The following is a 16,522-nucleotide window of genomic DNA, read 5'->3' as shown; positions in this document are numbered from 1 at the left end:
CGCAATAACTGGTGCTTTTACTATTAAAGTGCATTGTCCCTGTCAAATAAATGAATAAATCAGCACATATTACTGACTACCTAAGCGACACCAAAGATGGCGGATGCAACAACAAATGCTGACGACATAATGCTATATATGGAGCGGTAGGTAGACTAGTGGTTAAGCGCATGGGGCCAGTAACCAAAAGGTTGCTGGTTACAATCCCTGAGCCACCTAGGTGAAAAATCTGTCGGTGCCCTTGAGCAAGGCACTTAACCCTAGTCGCTCTGGATATGAGCTTCTGCTAAATGACTAACATGTAAATATAGCAATGCATAGTCCTGTATAGTCATAGGCAAGCATGGTCCTTGGTAGCGCATGTAACTCCAGGATAGTGGGTTTGATTCCTGGGACCGTCCATACATGTCTGCTAAATGGCATATAATACTATTATTATAAAATTAGATCATTTCACATCTTTTACAATCTTTTAAACCTTTGGCAGACTGGGTTCACCGGCCTCATCTTCCTCATTCTTCGTCGTCTCCTTGTTCTTCTTCATTAAGGGTTCTGCATTACTGACGTCCAACGCTCCTGTTTAAATGGATGAGAGACAGGACTTGAAACACAACCGTCTAACATGTCACATGAACACAGTCAACTAAGTATGTGTTTCACATCCCTGGACTGGTGAAATCTACTATGTAGTCAAGTCCTCTGTTCAACCTCTTGACCATGTAGACCAGTGGTCACCAACCTTTTCTGAGTCAAGATCACTTTGAGTGAAAAAGCAGGCCGAGATCTACCCCTCAGATTCTCTTTTAAAGATGACTGAAAAAACATAAGCCTATGCAACATTAATCAATTAAAAACTGCTCTGTGGTCAGTCTGAGGGGAGGGAGAGAGCAGTGGTGAGGCTGACTGATGACCTGTATCTGATGGTCAGTCTGAGGGGAGGGAGAGAGCAGTGGTGAGGCTGACTGATGACCTGATGGTCAGTCTGAGGGGAGGGAGAGAGCAGTGGTGAGGCTGACTGATGACCTGTATCTGATGGTCAGTCTGAGGGGAGGGAGAGAGCAGCGGTGAGGCTGACTGATGACCTGATGGTCAGTCTGAGGGGAGGGAGAGAGCAGTGGTGAGGCTGACTGATGACCTGATGGTCAGTCTGAGGGAGGGAGAGAGCAGTGGTGAGGCTGACTGATGACCTGATGGTCAGTCTGAGGGGAGGGAGAGAGCAGCGGTGAGGCTGACTGATGACCTGTATCTGATGGTCAGTCTGAGGGGAGGAGAGAGCAGTGGTGAGGCTGACTGATGACCTGTCTATGGTCAGTCTGAGGGGAGGGAGAGAGCAGTGGTGAGGCTGACTGATGACCTGATGGTCAGTCTGAGGGGAGGGAGAGAGCAGTGGTGAGGCTGACTGATGACCTGATGGTCAGTCTGAGGGGAGGGAGAGAGCAGTGGTGAGGCTGACTGATGACCTGTATCTGATGGTCAGTCTGAGGGGAGGGAGAGAGCAGTGGTGAGGCTGACTGATGACCTGTATCTGATGGTCAGTCTGAGGGGAGGGAGAGAGCAGTGGTGAGGCTGACTGATGACCTGTATCTGATGGTCAGTCTGAGGGGAGGGAGAGAGCAGTGGTGAGGCTGACTGATGGCTGCCTCTCACCCGACTCACTGTCCCTCCACCCTCTTTCCCTCTGCTGAGAAAAGGATACAGTGCGACTTGAGTTTGGCCATCAACTGGAAGACTAAATGTTGACAGTGCTGAATAACAACAAACATGAACTTAAATGTTTTGAAATCTCACAGCATCAACTTTGCTGTATTCGTTGAGTCTCTCTCTGGTTATGGTTTTAAACGTTTTGAAATATCACAGTCTACATTTTTTTTTTGTGGGGGGGGGGGGATGGATCAGCTTAATATTGCAGATAGAAGATACAATCTATCAATGTAATTGTCTGCATCACTTCCAATCCCCCATGTTTTTTATATATATTCTCCCCTTTATTACTTTTCAACCCTGCCATCCTTTCCCTACTTGGGGTAAATTAGTGAACAACAATGCCCAGGCCTCTACTTCCAGCCTATACTTACTATCTACACCTTATGGACAGAGTTAATTTTACACATATACATATATATTATTATTTTATTTATTTTTTTGCTCCTGAACTTCTTCTACTCTCAACCTCTCCGATCATCTTCATGATGTCCATCCGGTTTGCTTCTATATGCCATATCTTTCTAACTGTGCTCTTTCACAAAAGCTCCCAACATACAACCTATATACTTATTATGGACACAGTATGCTTACATTATCAGCTATCTTTGTTATTATTTGTTGTTATTTGTATCAACTTTGCTGTGCGTTAGAGGCTTTGTTTTAAACCTATGGCTCGAAGATACTGTGCAGACACGGTGATCTGAGCTATCTGATTGGCCAGTGGTCGGCCTATAGGAGGACTTGATTTGCTCTCTGGACCTGCCAGGTAGGCAGAGTTCTACCTTCAGACAAATGAAATGGGAACACTTTTCCTTCCCGGCACCAGGGCTGCTGAATCAAGTGGACCTACTGCAAACAGCACCAAAAAATTTAAATAAATAGGAACACAAGGCTTTATCGTTGGGAACTTTACAGAAATGTTTGGTGATCGACTAGGAATGTCTTGGAGATGGAGCAGTCAATCGCGATCGACCGGTTGGTGACCACTGATGTAGACAGACATGAATTACCTCTCTCTTTAGGTTGTTTTATATAGCGCAATTAGACCTCCACCAGATAACACTACCACACCAGGAAGTAACTCCCATGACTTACCATGCTGATGGTCAACATCCCTATTTTTATCAACAGGTAGAGACCTCCAGCACCAGCTACAACTCCAGCTCCAACAAGAGCTGTGACTCCAACTGCAACAGGAACTGTCAGCCACAAGGACTGGCACTGCGTAGGAAACATTTGATCTGAAACACAGGATGTAGAATTATTACAATACCTAATGCGTATTATACATGAAATGACTTAAACAACAGGACATTTTTTACCGATAGTGCCTTCTTTCAAATATCCAAAACAGACCCTCACCTGGAATATGAACCCGTCTCTCCTTCATGTGTTTGATCTCCGGCTGTTGAACCCGACAGGTGAACGTGTTGTTGTCTCGGTGGACGTTGACATGGCTTGTCACAGTGTAGCAGCCTTCACGGTCTCTGGATGTCTCTGGAGGTCCAGCAGCAGGGAGGACACGTCCATGAACGTCACACCACTCCATGACAGGCTCTGGGTAGCAGCCTTCAGCCTCACAGCGCAGGACCACCTCATCACCTTTGATTCCTTCAATGGTGATTACTGGTCGAGGCGCTGCACCTATAGAGATACAGAGATATACCACGGCTCTCAGCCAATCAGCATTCAGGGCTCAAACCACCTTGTTTATAATGTTATACCACGGGTATGACAATAAAATAATTACGTTGGTAACCAGTTTATAATAGCAATAAGGCAACTCAGGGTTTGTGGTATATGGCCAATATCCCACGGCTAATGGCTATATCCAGGTTGCGTCGTGCATAAGAACAGACCTTAGCCGTGGTATATTGGCCATATGACACACCCCCTCGTGACTTATTGCTTAAATATAATAAGGGTTTGCTGATACTTATGGACCTTAAAATTCAAAAAGTAACTTCCAATGACTCACAGCATTGTACATTGAATTAGCTGGGGTTATCACACTATTAAGGTTAGCATGTAGGCTAACCAATCTAACTAATACTCATCAGGCAATGGACTTGACATTGAACTCACCCTTGATTTCATGTGATCTGTCTCTTAAGGGGGATTGGGTGGTCAGCAGGTGTGTTGACTCACCAACAATGAGTTGAATGGTGGTTTTCTGGTGGTCCAACAGTGGAATGTAGCAGGTGTAGTTTCCAGCATCAGAGAGTTCCACTCTGGTCAGCTTTAAACTAGCGTTGCCTTCTACTAGTTCTTCTTTAAACAGTGACGTCCTTCCCCTGAATAATCGATTCTGGAGCACAAGGTCGTCCTTCTCCTCTCTGTAAAGATGCACCTCTTTTGGTTTTAGGTCAGGTCTCTGCCATTCTACTGTCTGATACACAGCGCTAACGGTGGGTCTCAGGGTGCAGGGCAGGATGACGTCGTCACCAACTAAGGCCACAATGGGCTCAGCAGAACCAGCAACCTGAACTGTCCCTGAGAGAAACAGATTACAGAGTGATATACTTTGAGACAAAGCAAGATACAGGCCTACTGAATGATGAGCAGGTTGACATTGACTCCCACAACAGCTAAGGCAGTTTGAACCAGGAAATGGTCTATGAACACTGACTAGCATTAGACTAAGCAAGATATAATGTTGAGCAGGTTGACAGTGACTCCCACTCTAAAACCATCTCATTAATAGTAGGGATCAGTTAGAATAATCGGTTTATCGATTAGTTGATCGGGGGTGTTTGAATCAATCACAGATACGGAAAAAGGCTGCATTTCCCACAGACAGCTGATCTCTCTTTAGTGAGAGCTTTATACAAGGGTACCTCAGGAGCCACTTTTTAAGCCGTTTTTAGCTCGTTATCAAATCATTTCTGGGTAACAATTAAGTACCTTACAGTGATTGTTTTCACTTAAAATTGTCAAAAAGAAACAAAAATAGAATCTTAGCAAAGAGCAATTTCTCAAGCAAGAATGTATCTAGGACTGTCTGGGAGTGGTCTGAGTGGGGATGGGGAAACTGGAAACTAGCTGTTATTGGCAGAGAGGTTTGGAACTCTTTCTTATTGGTCTATTAACTAATTTACCGCAAGGTGATGTCACCATGGAAGGACAAAACTCCATCCCACCAAAACAGGCTGAAATTTCAGTCAGTCTTTCCAAACAGCTCTTACACTAAAAGGGCATTATCATAATTTACACTATTTCACAGTATTATTCCAACCTCAGTGTGGAAATCAAACACAGGAAAATCACATTTTGGACTGCACTGGGCCTTTAATAGCTCTCCTGAACGGTTACCTGCAGACATTTGTTAAAAGCGGCAATCAGCTGTTGAAACAATAACGAAGCCTATTTCCTGTTTCGGTAAGAAACTGAAGGAGGGGACTGAAGAAATGTAACCACTCTCAAGTTAGACAGAGCTATGGGAGCAACAACTGACCATCCATTACATCAAAATGTTACACCTTCAAATCTGTGTACAGGACAAATAAACTTTAGATTTGGCCCCGGTTTCCAATAAGTATCTTAAGGCTAAGTTTATCGTTAGAGCCATAGGATCCTATCCGATGCTTTTGGGAAACCAGGCCCTGTTCCATTCTATAGATGCTGTCTATAAGAAAGTTTAAGAAAATAACGTCACAACCGCAAAATCCACAGCTAGCAAACGTACTTACCGCCTGTGTCACTTGATATTGATGATATAGTGATGATGTACATTAACATTGTAGACAACCAGCAGGGCAAAGAAGTCTTCATATTGACCGGTTAAGCGTCCAACGGTTAAAGACACAAGTGCAGGATCAGGCAGTGACGTGACTCTGCTCCGTTTGACAACTTCGTGCACTCATTCCTCCCCGGTTTGTAAAAACCCACATGCAGGAAACATCACGTGATACAAGCAGAACGTCACCGCCCCGCCCCTCCCCGCCCCGCCCCTTCCCCGCCCCGCCCCTTCCCCGCGCCGCCCCTTCCCCGCCCCGCCCCGCCCCTCCCCTCCAATGACTGTAAATGAACAGTGGTGCCATGTGGTCTTGTCGCCAAATTGGGATACTTTGAAAACGATGTCGGGGGTGAAAATGTATTGGTCGAGGGTTGCGGGTTTTTGGCCAATTTCTAAGTTGCACGGCGGCCGTCAAGGCATTTCTCTTAAAAATATATATTTCACTGTGACCTGCTGCTGACTGTCAGGCTGTGAGACGGGCTGTTGCTGAGGGAGGGAGGGAGGGAGGGAGGGAGGGAGGGGGGGGAGGGAGGAGGGAGGGGGAGGGAGGGAGGGAGGAGGGATGGAGGGAGGGGGGAGGGAGGGAGGAGGGAGGGAGGGAGGGAGGGGGAGGGAGGGGGAGGGGTGTTGAGGTCCGGAGGGGGGTTAGTTATTACCAAGTGTAACAGGTCAAAGAATTACAGATTTTTGCAACCGTTCATTTTCTATTTTTTATTTTATTTTGTGAGTTGATTTCACCAAAATATTGTATTGTTCAGCATTTCGTGTAGTCTACAGATATTGGGAGAGTTAGTTGTGTAAGTGCGCCCTCTAGAGTGTTGGTTTGGTTATATGCGGAGGGATGTCAGGCTTTTCTCAGTCTGCATTCTACTCGGCTGGGAGAGGTATGTGTTCACTTCGGCGTGATATAAACTTGATATACCTGTTAAAACTAAAACGTTTCAGTGCAAATAGTAACTTGTATGTATATTATATGATGAGTGTACATACATTTAATCAAGCTGTGTCGTGAATTTAGCTATTTTTGAGAGTTTGAGAAATTGCTAACTTAGCTAACCTCGTGTTCTGTTTAGCTGTAAGTTAGCTATCATCATTCTATCCTCTTGTGTTGAAGCCCACGTTTTTTTTTTTTATGTTAGGCGGATTCTGGTCGAGGGTAGAGTTTTGAACATTTTCTCTCTTTGATGTTGAACAGGTATGTATTCCCTATATCAGGTTAAAAATATGTGTTCATTTAAAATGTTTTCATGTATTGATTAGTGTTTAATGGCACTGAAAAGCTCAAATGTGAAGGATTACATGTTGCTTCGTGCATATTACTGTATGTATTACCTATTTGAAAGATGGTTTATGTCATGTTGCACAGTATTAATGTAAAGGCTAAAAGCTCAGAGTTTTTGGCAGAGATAACATGCAATATGACACATACATAAGATATACACCAGATGCGATGTTTATTTTCCAATTATGTTGTATTTTATTCCTTGGATTTTTGAATGTGATTATATTCAGTCTGCATTCTACTCGACTGAGAGAGGCGGATTCTGGTCGAGGGTAGAGTTTTGAACATTTTCTCTCCTTGATGTTGAACAGATTGAGAGAGTTGTACACAATAAAGTGCCTTCAAGTACGCCAGTGTCTTGTCTTCAGTGCACCGGAACAAAACGCAGTAGTCGGCAAAGAGCAGACCGCGCCGGCTACATTGGTGCCGTGACCCGGATTATCTTCGCTTCAGATCATCGCCAGGGTGATCGCCGGTGGTTGCTGTGACGAGTAGGAACCTCTTCGGAACGTTGACAAGTATAAGGGCAAACATTAATGTGTAAATTGTAGCTCTTAATTGCTTACCTCAGCTACTTCTATCATTTTACATTTTTTTTCTTCATATTCACATGTTCTGGTGATTCACATATCATTACCATAGTCTATTACAACTTTCTATTTAAAAAAAAAAAAAAAATGACTGATGGTAAGGATGCGCAGACACCATTTAGTGTTGGAGATACTGCAGGGGTAAGCCCGGGGAGGGGCAGGTTTATGAGTAGGGTGGAGAGCACACCGGTTAGGGGTGCTATTATACTAGGCAGACCTGTACTCTCGTCCACACGCTTACGCACTGATGAATATTCCCCCGCACCACACATGAGTAGCTTAAGAGATGCTCCAGACATTGCAAGCAGCGTTAGTTCAGTGGGCCGTCCTGCATTTTCATACACTCACACCCAAACAGATGAACGTTCTCCACGTCAGCCAGTGTCTAGTTCACATGTGAGTTCTGCAGACGTAGGGAGTCTCATCACACAGTTAGCTCATGAAATAGGAGAGAACATTGCTAGCCAATTACAGAGATCTGTTGGTAGTGCAGATAACCAAACCACTCCTACGCCTAGCCTGAACTTAGGATATGGACAGTCTGATTTGAACATGACAGGAGTAAAGTTAGTCATGAAGACAGATGTCAAAGAGCCGCCGTACTTCAGGGGTGATGGAACAGACAAACACACAGTGCATGAGTGGGAAGAGATTATGAGCGTTTACCTGAATAAGAGGGGCGTACACCCGCAAGAGCACTCCCAGGAGATAATGTCAAGACTAATGGGAAAGGCTAGAGACATTGTTAAAGTTACATACATGTAGTTATTACCAAGCATGACATCCCCACATTGTAGCCTTTACATGGAATATATTCACTGATCATGTACTCTACCTTGGCAAATAAAGGTGCAGTTCAGGTATGAATGTCTGTGAGACATTATTTTTCAGTCATATCCAATACCAGGAGCAGGGACGGCCTGTTCAATAGGGCGATATGGGCGACGCACTGCCAAACGGGAAAAGGAAGGGATTTTTTTCTAATCAATTATATCACGGCAACAGTAGTTATCAGTGTTGTAATCTGATCTGACTGCCACTAAATGTCCAATCAGGCTAAAGTCGTGCTTCAAATGGCCCCGCCCGTTTTTGGGGCGATTTCAGTCAGGTTGAAAATCGCCCAGAAGTCTCTCATAGCCTGTCATGTCAAATCTATTTTTTTCAAATTTCAAAGCTTTCAATACATTCTCTATGGGTGTCTGTGGGCTTGCACTTACGCGCTTTCGTCATACGTGACGTAACCCTGAACGTAACTAAGAAAATGGCGGCTAGCAGCGTCTCTGTTGCGACCTGCAGTGTGGCGTTATCTTATGTTTTTAATTTGTAGACTTAGTTTACAAACATTCTGCCAACCATGGATTTCCAGTGGTGGGTTTTGGACTGATCTTGTTGATTGTGTACATACCCGCTACGAACGGACTAAATAATGAAAACGCTGCTGGCAGCGGAATCCAATACAGCTGGGAGACTTGGCTGGATGACAGAGTCCCGGACAGAGAAGTGGAGCCGGCCGGCTTCACCCTGGTCAGAGCGGACCGCGATCCTGGTAAGAGAGCGACTCTGTACCCCCGACATTGAACTGCTTTCTGTGTCACTGCGACCTTACTATCTGCCCCGTGAGTTCCCCCAATTGTTTGTTACCGTTGTGTACTGTTGATAATCACAAGTTTACTGGAGAACTGAGACCAAGTAGAGACTTTGGACAGGGTGGATATGGTATAATAAAGGCAGTTTATTCAGAGGTAAAGATATCTGGAATCGCGTGCACGGACCCGTTCGTCAAACTCTTAGGGAGCTATCTGAAGAGAGCCCCGAAAACATTGTGTGCAGACATTTTATACAATAAATGATGTAGGTTGAATCTAGTAGTTCTGATCTTCTGATTGGTCCTGATGAGTTGGGCGAGGTCCCCTCCACTGTTGCATTGGCTCTGAGTCGGGTTCTCTGTCTTCAAATGTTCAGCCTAAAGAGAGGGATTTTTGTGTGTGTGTGTGTGTGTGTTTAACAGTGATGATGTGTGTGTGTGTGTGTGTTATCAGTGATGATGTGTGTGTGTGTGTGTGTGTGTGTGTGTGTGTGTGTGTGTGTGTTCCTCAGAGCAAGAACTCGTGAGTTGGAAGAACTGAGAGACCTATGGCGTGGGTGTTGTCCTTGGCCACCTGCTGACAAGGCTGACAAGATAGGACTCTTTTGTCCATTGTTATAGGATAGGAAAAGCATTGATTGAAAACAAACGCCCAACACAAAATGGGTCATGCACAAGATTTTAGTCAGACCAAGCTATAACATTATATATTTACTACGACAGTACATTCAACCAAAAGCTAATATAACAAAGGCATCAGAGATTATTTATAATCTGTCACAGAAACTGGAATCCATCTCCCCAGATCAGTCAATAAATGCTTCTGGTATTGACTTATATGCTGCCCCTGTCTTCATGTTGTTGCTGGACATATATTTTTTAAAATGTGTGTAGGTCACCTAAATCATCAGAAAAATTGCCCCTCCTGAGAATTTTTTCAGGAGCCGCCACTGACCAGGAGTATCCAACTCCAGTCTTTGATTGATGCTGTGTCTGCATGTATGTATTACAATAGGCTCTAAGCACGCATCAGTTCCGCATTGGCGTAAGGATGCTTGTTACCGGAAAAAAACATTAGACAGCGACGGTAGACCGTTATGATGGCAGAGAGGAAGTTTACAAGGTGTTTGCTGGAGTTGCCTAAAGTATCTGTTAATGATATACGGAGGGTCGTCCGGACATCCAGTACGACACCACGTAGCAAACTGGATAAAGGCTTCAAATTTTACGTTTCTTATTTTCTTTGAAGGTAATATGCTAACGCTAGCTAGCCTGAGCTAGAAGCCTTGCTTTGGTGTTTTAAGTCATGACTCCGTCCTGCTTCAGGTTAATCATGCTTTAAATAAATACAGTTTAATCATGTGTATATACCTCTCACTTCATGTGTTTGTACTTTTATGAAAGTATCAGGTAAAAACAGGGCTACAATGAGATCTCTGTGAGAGCCCACTGCTACCGCTCAATGAAGAAACTAAAGCCACCACACCAGCTGAGAGTAGGACTAGATTAAGTGACACGTTCAAAGTTCTGTTGAACTTGTTCAAGGTTCCGTTCAACACATGTTTTACTTGTTTAATGTTACCACAGCTTTGATTGCCATTGCTGAGAGAACACTTCAGAACTTTAGTGGTTTCCACGATAGCTGAACAGTGGTAGCCTAATACAGACCAGGGTAGCTGACTGGGAATTGCCATGCTTTGTTGTTGGGTCTGTTGGAAACAAATTGGGAGTTTGGTTTGAAATGTAAACAATAATGAGATTACTACTTTTTCCTGACTTGATGACTGCCATGACAGTACCATATTCCACTCAGCTATTCTTCAAACTGCTGATGTTCTACTCAAAACTGTCCTGTCATCTTTACTTCTTTCTTTATAAACATATGGCCCAACTGCTTTTGTACTTGATGTTTCTACTTTTCAAGAGGAATTAGGAGCAACACATTCACTCTACTGTTGTTATTGGTACTAGGCTACAATGTTGCACCACTCACCTACTGCTCTGCCAATACTGTTTGAAGGTAGGTAAATGGCACAAGACAACAGGTAAGTGGTGGGAGACAGTATAGCCAAGTGGTGGGAGACAGTATAGCCAAGTGGTGGGGAGACAGTATAGCCAAGTGGTGGGAGACAGTATAGCCAAGTGGTGGGGAGACAGTATAGCCAAGTGGTGGGAGACAGTATAGCCAAGTGGTGGGGAGACAGTATAGCCAAGTGGTGGGGACATTAAATGGTGGGAGCAGTATAGCCAAGTGGTGGGGAGACAGTATAGCCAAGTGGTGGGAGACAGTATAGCCAAGTGGTGGGGAGACAGTATAGCCAAGTGGTGGGAGACAGTATAGCCAAGTGGTGGGAGACAGTATAGCCAAGTGGTGGGAGACAGTATAGCCAAGTGGTGGGAGACAGTATAGCCAAGTGGTGGGAGACAGTAGGAAAGTGATGCAGAAAGCACAAAAGTGACACGAGACAGTAGATAAGTTGCTTCCACCAGTAAAAAGTAGAAAGAACAAGTTCTGCTCCTACTCCTGCTGCTGTAGACCCTCGTCTTTCAAAACCCATTAAATGATGCGTCTGTGTATTTCAGACGACATTGTGTGATTCACAGCCAGTTGTGCTTGTTAAAAAATATATTAACCGTTGCATTGCCAGTGTGAGGGACGTCATCAGTCTTTGCTCCACTTCGTGTCTCTTGTCACCCGTATGAACCTGCAGGTGGCTGGGCTCTATCTGCTTCCAAAAGGCCATCAGGTGGGCATGACTTGCAAACCTGTGGGACATACGTGTTAACATTTCTATATGTTAAGTGGCCAAACACAACATTCAATTGCAAGCATGTTAGCATCCTTATTGACAGTTACACGACATCTTAGAACATTTGGCACTAAGGTCAGAAACTGGACCACGCACACGTCAGTCCTTTTGCTTACTGCTCTTCTCAGTACTTTAAAATACAATTAATGCGCTAGTAGATAGCCTAGATAGATACTTTACTCATCCCGAGGGAAATTCAAGGTTTCCAGTAGCTTACAACAACACATGCAACATTTAAACAGATAATAATACAAGTCATTGTTGACAGCTCAAATACATAGGCCTATATATTAAACACATTGGACATTTTAATTTACCTTGTGAAAAACCTTATGTCATCAACAGAACCAGCAAACCGCTCCAGGCAGAACTTGCTGCTGATAGTTCTCTCCTCAATTTGATTTCGGAGCCTTGCTATCTCTACACTAAGTTCTTCATCGTGGTCAAGGGACATATCCAGCGCAGCAGGTTCAGTACTGTTGCAGTAGTCATGGTCAGGAGGACAGTCCAATTCCACAGACGGATCATTCATGGTTTCTGTGTTGAGACGCTCGGTCCTTCCCAAACTCCAGGCCGTGGGGCTGGAAGACTGAAATTGTTCCATTGAAACAGCACTGGAACAGCTCCCTTCTTCAGACGTCTGCGTCCAGCTGGAGTCGGAGGCTCCATCACGTCTTCACTTAGAAAGTGTCGGCTGCAGACTCGTGTGTTTGTTGTAAGAAAGTTGACTCATCGAATGTTAATCACCCACCGTTTATGTAATTCACTGTTGTTTGAATGTCAGCCCGTCTGGTGTTCAACCTTCCCAAGTTCTCTCACGTCACCCCCCTCCTCCGCACACTCCACTGGCTTCCAGTTGAAGCTCGCATCTGTTACAAGACCATGGTGCTTGCCTATGGAGCTGTGAGGGGAACGGCACCTCCGTACCTTCAGGCTCTGATCAGTCCCTACACCCAAACGAGGGCATTGCGTTCATCCACCTCTGGCCTGCTGGCTCCCCTTCCTCTGCGGAAGCATAGTTCCCGCTCAGCCCAGTCAAAACTGTTCGCTGCTCTGGCACCCCAATGGTGGAACAAGCTCCCTCACGACGCCAGGACAGCGGAGTCACTCACCACCTTCCAGAGACATTTGAAACCCCACCTCTTTAAGGAATACCTGGGATAGGATAAAGTAATCTTTCTACCCCTCCCTTACCCCAACCTTCTGAGTAGATGCTGGCTCAGCAATCCGAAGGTGAACCCTGTTACGACGGTACAGTGATCCATTCACTTCGACCAAGTAGGAGCGTGGTGCCCCTTTCTGCACACAGGATCCGAGTCTCCAGAGGCCCGTCCGGTCCCCTGGTAGTGGCTTCATTCGCACCGTTTCACCCACCCTGAGCTCAGGTAAGTATTTTGCTGATTTGTCGTAGATGAACTTGGAGACCTGTCTTCTGTGACGTAGCTTCACCAGCACGTCTGTCACCACACATGGCTCCAGGAGAGTGCTTGCTACTGGCAGAGCTGCTTTTAAATGCCGTGCCATGAGACGCTGGGCCGGGCTGCTATCCATGCCTTCTGTCGGGGTATTGCGCCACTGCAGGATTGCTTTCCAGGCATCTTTGCCCTCTCGCAGAGCTTTTTTTGCAGAGGTTCTTTGCGATTTTGACTGACTCAGCCTTCCCGTTTGGGTGTCATGGTGATGAAGTAACGTGCTCGAATTCCCATTCTGCAGCAAATTTTCGGAACTCACATCCGGAGAATTGGGGTCCATTATCTGAAATTACCCTATCTGGCTGGCCATAGCGGGCAAACTGAGCCTTGCAGCGTTTGATCGTTGTCTCTGCTGAGAGGTCGGGAGGAGGTCAATCTCCCAGAAGTCTGAGTAATGATCAACTACCAGCAGAAAGTCTTTGCCACTGTGCTGGAAGAGATCTAGACTTACTATCTGCCAGGGGCGCATTGGTAGCTCGTGGGACATCATCGTCTCTCTCTGTTGCTCAATGGCATATTCATTGCAGATTGTGCATTTACTGACAGTCTTTGATTTCACTCTGCATTACTGGCCAATACAGTGTGTCACGTGCTTGTCTGTAACAGGCCTCACCTCCTATGTGACCTGAGTGCACGCGCGCCAACATCTCAGGGCGCAGAGACCGGGGAATAACGACTCTCTGACCCTTGAATATTACTCCGTTTTGAACACTGAGCTCTTCTTTGACTGGCCAATATTCTCTGGTGGCTAAAGCAGTTTCTTCCTTGCAGTCGGGCCAGCCCATCAGAATCACAGACCTCAATGCCTGGAGTTGCTCGTCCCTGTCTGTGTGCAGTCTGATTTGTATAAGGCGCTGGTCCGTAACATTGAGGTAGTCAGCCTGGTTGATGTGTTCAACATCCACTTGCTCTGTTTGTAAGCTGCACACTGCGTGTTGTTCATGCATGGAGCGTGTGTGAGTGCCTGATGCAGTAGCCCTGCTGAGCGTGTCACTCACATACATCTCTGGCCCTGGCTTATACACCACCTTGAGGTTGTAGTTTTGTAGGGCCAGTAGCTCTGCAGTCGTTTCGGGGCATTCAGGAGAGGCTTGCTGAATATAGCAATAAGGGGCTTGTGATCTGTCTCTGCGGTAATATTGTCACGCCCGTACAGGTAGTGGTGGAAGTGTTGGCATGCAAACACAATTCTGAGGCGCTCCTTCTCTATCTGGGCATAGTTCTGCTCTGTTGGAGTGAGTGCCCTAGAGGCGAATGCCACAGCATGATTAAGCCTTTTTATTCTAACACTGTCAGTCATCATAATCATCAGGAGGTGAAATGCAAAAACTGACCTTGGATCATTAACTCTGGGACTACTACATCTCTGTCTGTATTTCGATGTAAAGCATCTCTTTAATAATACTTCCTGTTGACCCGACCAAGTGACCTCTCACCTCTGATCATGCTGTGCCCTCTACGTAGCCAGTTCAGATGCGGGAGGGGTCCACCGACACAGCTGATATAACCTAGAGGATTTAGGGAGAAGGGGGGAGAGGGGAGAGGGATGAAGTGAAGGAGAGAGACTTATTGAGAAAATAAGGTAGTTAAAGAGACACAGTTCAACAGGAATCTCTGTGTGTGGCCTCACCTGGTGTCCACACTGAGCGGCTGCAGAGTACTTTATACTGAAAAACAAGCACAGACACACGAGGACAAACAATATAGTGTAGTTATATAAATAGTAATGATGAAGTGTCTTACTATTCTCCATGGTTGGTCCTCTGGCCTGTTCTTTGAAGGTGGAAGGAGCCACAGTTCTACACCGGAGCCTGCTGCACAACACAATCCATCAGTCAGATTGATACACGAGTGTGTAGGTGTGGGTTATAGGGTGTCTAATTGTTCTGAATGTTTTCAATATGGGCGACTCTTAAAATAGCCTGTTTTTGTACAGACGTCACCCTTACCTGAACAGCACCCTCACCTGAGAAGTAGAAATCAAAAGTAGAGAAACCGGGAATTGAGTAACTGCAGTTGGGATAGCTAAGTATATGGAAGAATACTCTTGTTGCAATGTGGATGGCTCTTAAAAGAGCTTTTGGTTGTGTATAGTGTAGTATATGGTGTTGCCAGGGAACAGCACCCTCTTCGAAGAAGTAGGAGGTGAAGATCTCCCGCACACAGATTGCCTGCTGTGCTGCGTTGTTGGCCCCCATCCTTGAAACATCCTGCAGAGCAGCAGACCTCTCCTCTGGCACACGGCGGCGAGCTGCAGGTCCCCTCCTGGACCTCGTGTCCATCCTCATGAGGTTATGCAGGACCCAGGTAGCCTTCACACACGCCTGAATTCCCCCAGGAGGCAGTCCCAGATGGCCCTTGTAATGCACTACACAGTAGGCAATCGTTTTGAAGGAATCTCCAGTTGCAAGGTATCTGTAGGAATATGGAAAAACGTCATTATTAGACTTTTACATCACCAGGTCATTGTGGATTACTAAAGTATCATATCCCTTATAACAAATCATGATAACATTAGATAGATAGATGCATGTGTAGCATGTGACAACAGCAGGATCATATCAAGGATAGCATCACAAATGAATACATAAATACCCCTTGAAGCTTGATGATCAGTTGATCATTTGAATCAGCTGTGTAATGCTAAGGCAAAAACAACAATGTGCATCCATTTGAGTCCCCAGCACCAGGACTGAGAACCACTGCTCTTCATTGGGACCTCTTCATCTGCAGACAGGCTTTCACAGCTCTCTGTATCTGAGGACAGAAAACATCACAAGAAACGGACGTCATTATACTCAAATTAGACAGCACTGAATATGATGTTACTGTTATCTCCGTCCTCAACTCTAGGGACGGGAACTACACAAAAGTACCTGCCCTTTCCAGAATAGCCTGCTCTCTCACTCCTTTCACCCTCCTGCGTGGCTGTTCGCTAGCTACCTACAAATGCATTTGGAGTTTTTTTTTTTTACAATGATAAATACATAAAGATAGCTAGCTAATATGAAGTTAGGTAGCTGGTCAAATGTAATTCACTTAGCTCTCTATCTATACAGTTTGTAAAGTTGGCTAGATAGCTAGATAGTTACATTAGCAGCTCATTTGAGTTAGCCTGCACTGTAGCTAGTTAGCTAATAATGCATCAGGTTTTTTTTGTTTACATTTTCGAAATGTACTTACTTGAATATGTTCTCCCAGCCATGTAGACGATTGGAAACAGGGCAGCAAAGTTTGTTTGTCACCAGAGCGGTTTAGAGCATATAACTAAAAGAAACGTCCTCTCACTGTCAACTGCGATTATTTATTTTCAGCAAACTTAACATGTATAAATATTTGTATG

General features: G+C 45.1%; 1 protein-coding gene and 1 long non-coding RNA gene across 6 annotated transcripts; both read right to left on the bottom strand.

The window, feature by feature from the left end:
- Nucleotides 1-324: 324 nt before the first annotated feature.
- LOC121554198 (CD276 antigen-like) lies at nt 325-7,611 on the bottom strand. Its single transcript, XM_041867678.2, has 5 exons — nt 7,530-7,611; nt 3,853-4,197; nt 3,067-3,348; nt 2,800-2,945; nt 325-576 (listed from the first exon to the last, which is right to left on the bottom strand). Exons 1-5 carry the CDS (start codon nt 7,609-7,611, stop codon nt 544-546), a joined length of 888 nt encoding a protein of 295 aa, XP_041723612.2. The 3' UTR covers nt 325-543.
- A 3,645-nt stretch (nt 7,612-11,256) lies between these two features.
- LOC121554617 lies at nt 11,257-16,315 on the bottom strand. 5 transcript variants are annotated; one of them, XR_005997735.2, is made up of 5 exons: nt 15,775-16,314; nt 15,146-15,594; nt 14,810-14,993; nt 14,616-14,687; nt 11,257-11,663 (listed from the first exon to the last, which is right to left on the bottom strand). It is a non-coding gene; the product is annotated as an uncharacterized LOC121554617 (long non-coding RNA). The 5 variants fall into 5 exon arrangements; XR_005997736.2 differs by having other exon boundaries at nt 14,810-14,990; XR_005997738.2 differs by having other exon boundaries at nt 14,923-14,993; nt 15,775-16,313.
- Between the last annotated feature and the right edge of the window lie 207 nt (nt 16,316-16,522).

The sequence above is a fragment of the Coregonus clupeaformis genome, unplaced genomic scaffold (assembly GCF_020615455.1).
Source record: "Coregonus clupeaformis isolate EN_2021a unplaced genomic scaffold, ASM2061545v1 scaf0876, whole genome shotgun sequence".
Classification (NCBI taxonomy): Eukaryota; Metazoa; Chordata; class Actinopteri; order Salmoniformes; family Salmonidae; genus Coregonus; species Coregonus clupeaformis.
Note: the sequence above shows the minus strand (reverse complement) of the source record. Positions and strands in the feature narration are given on the sequence as shown.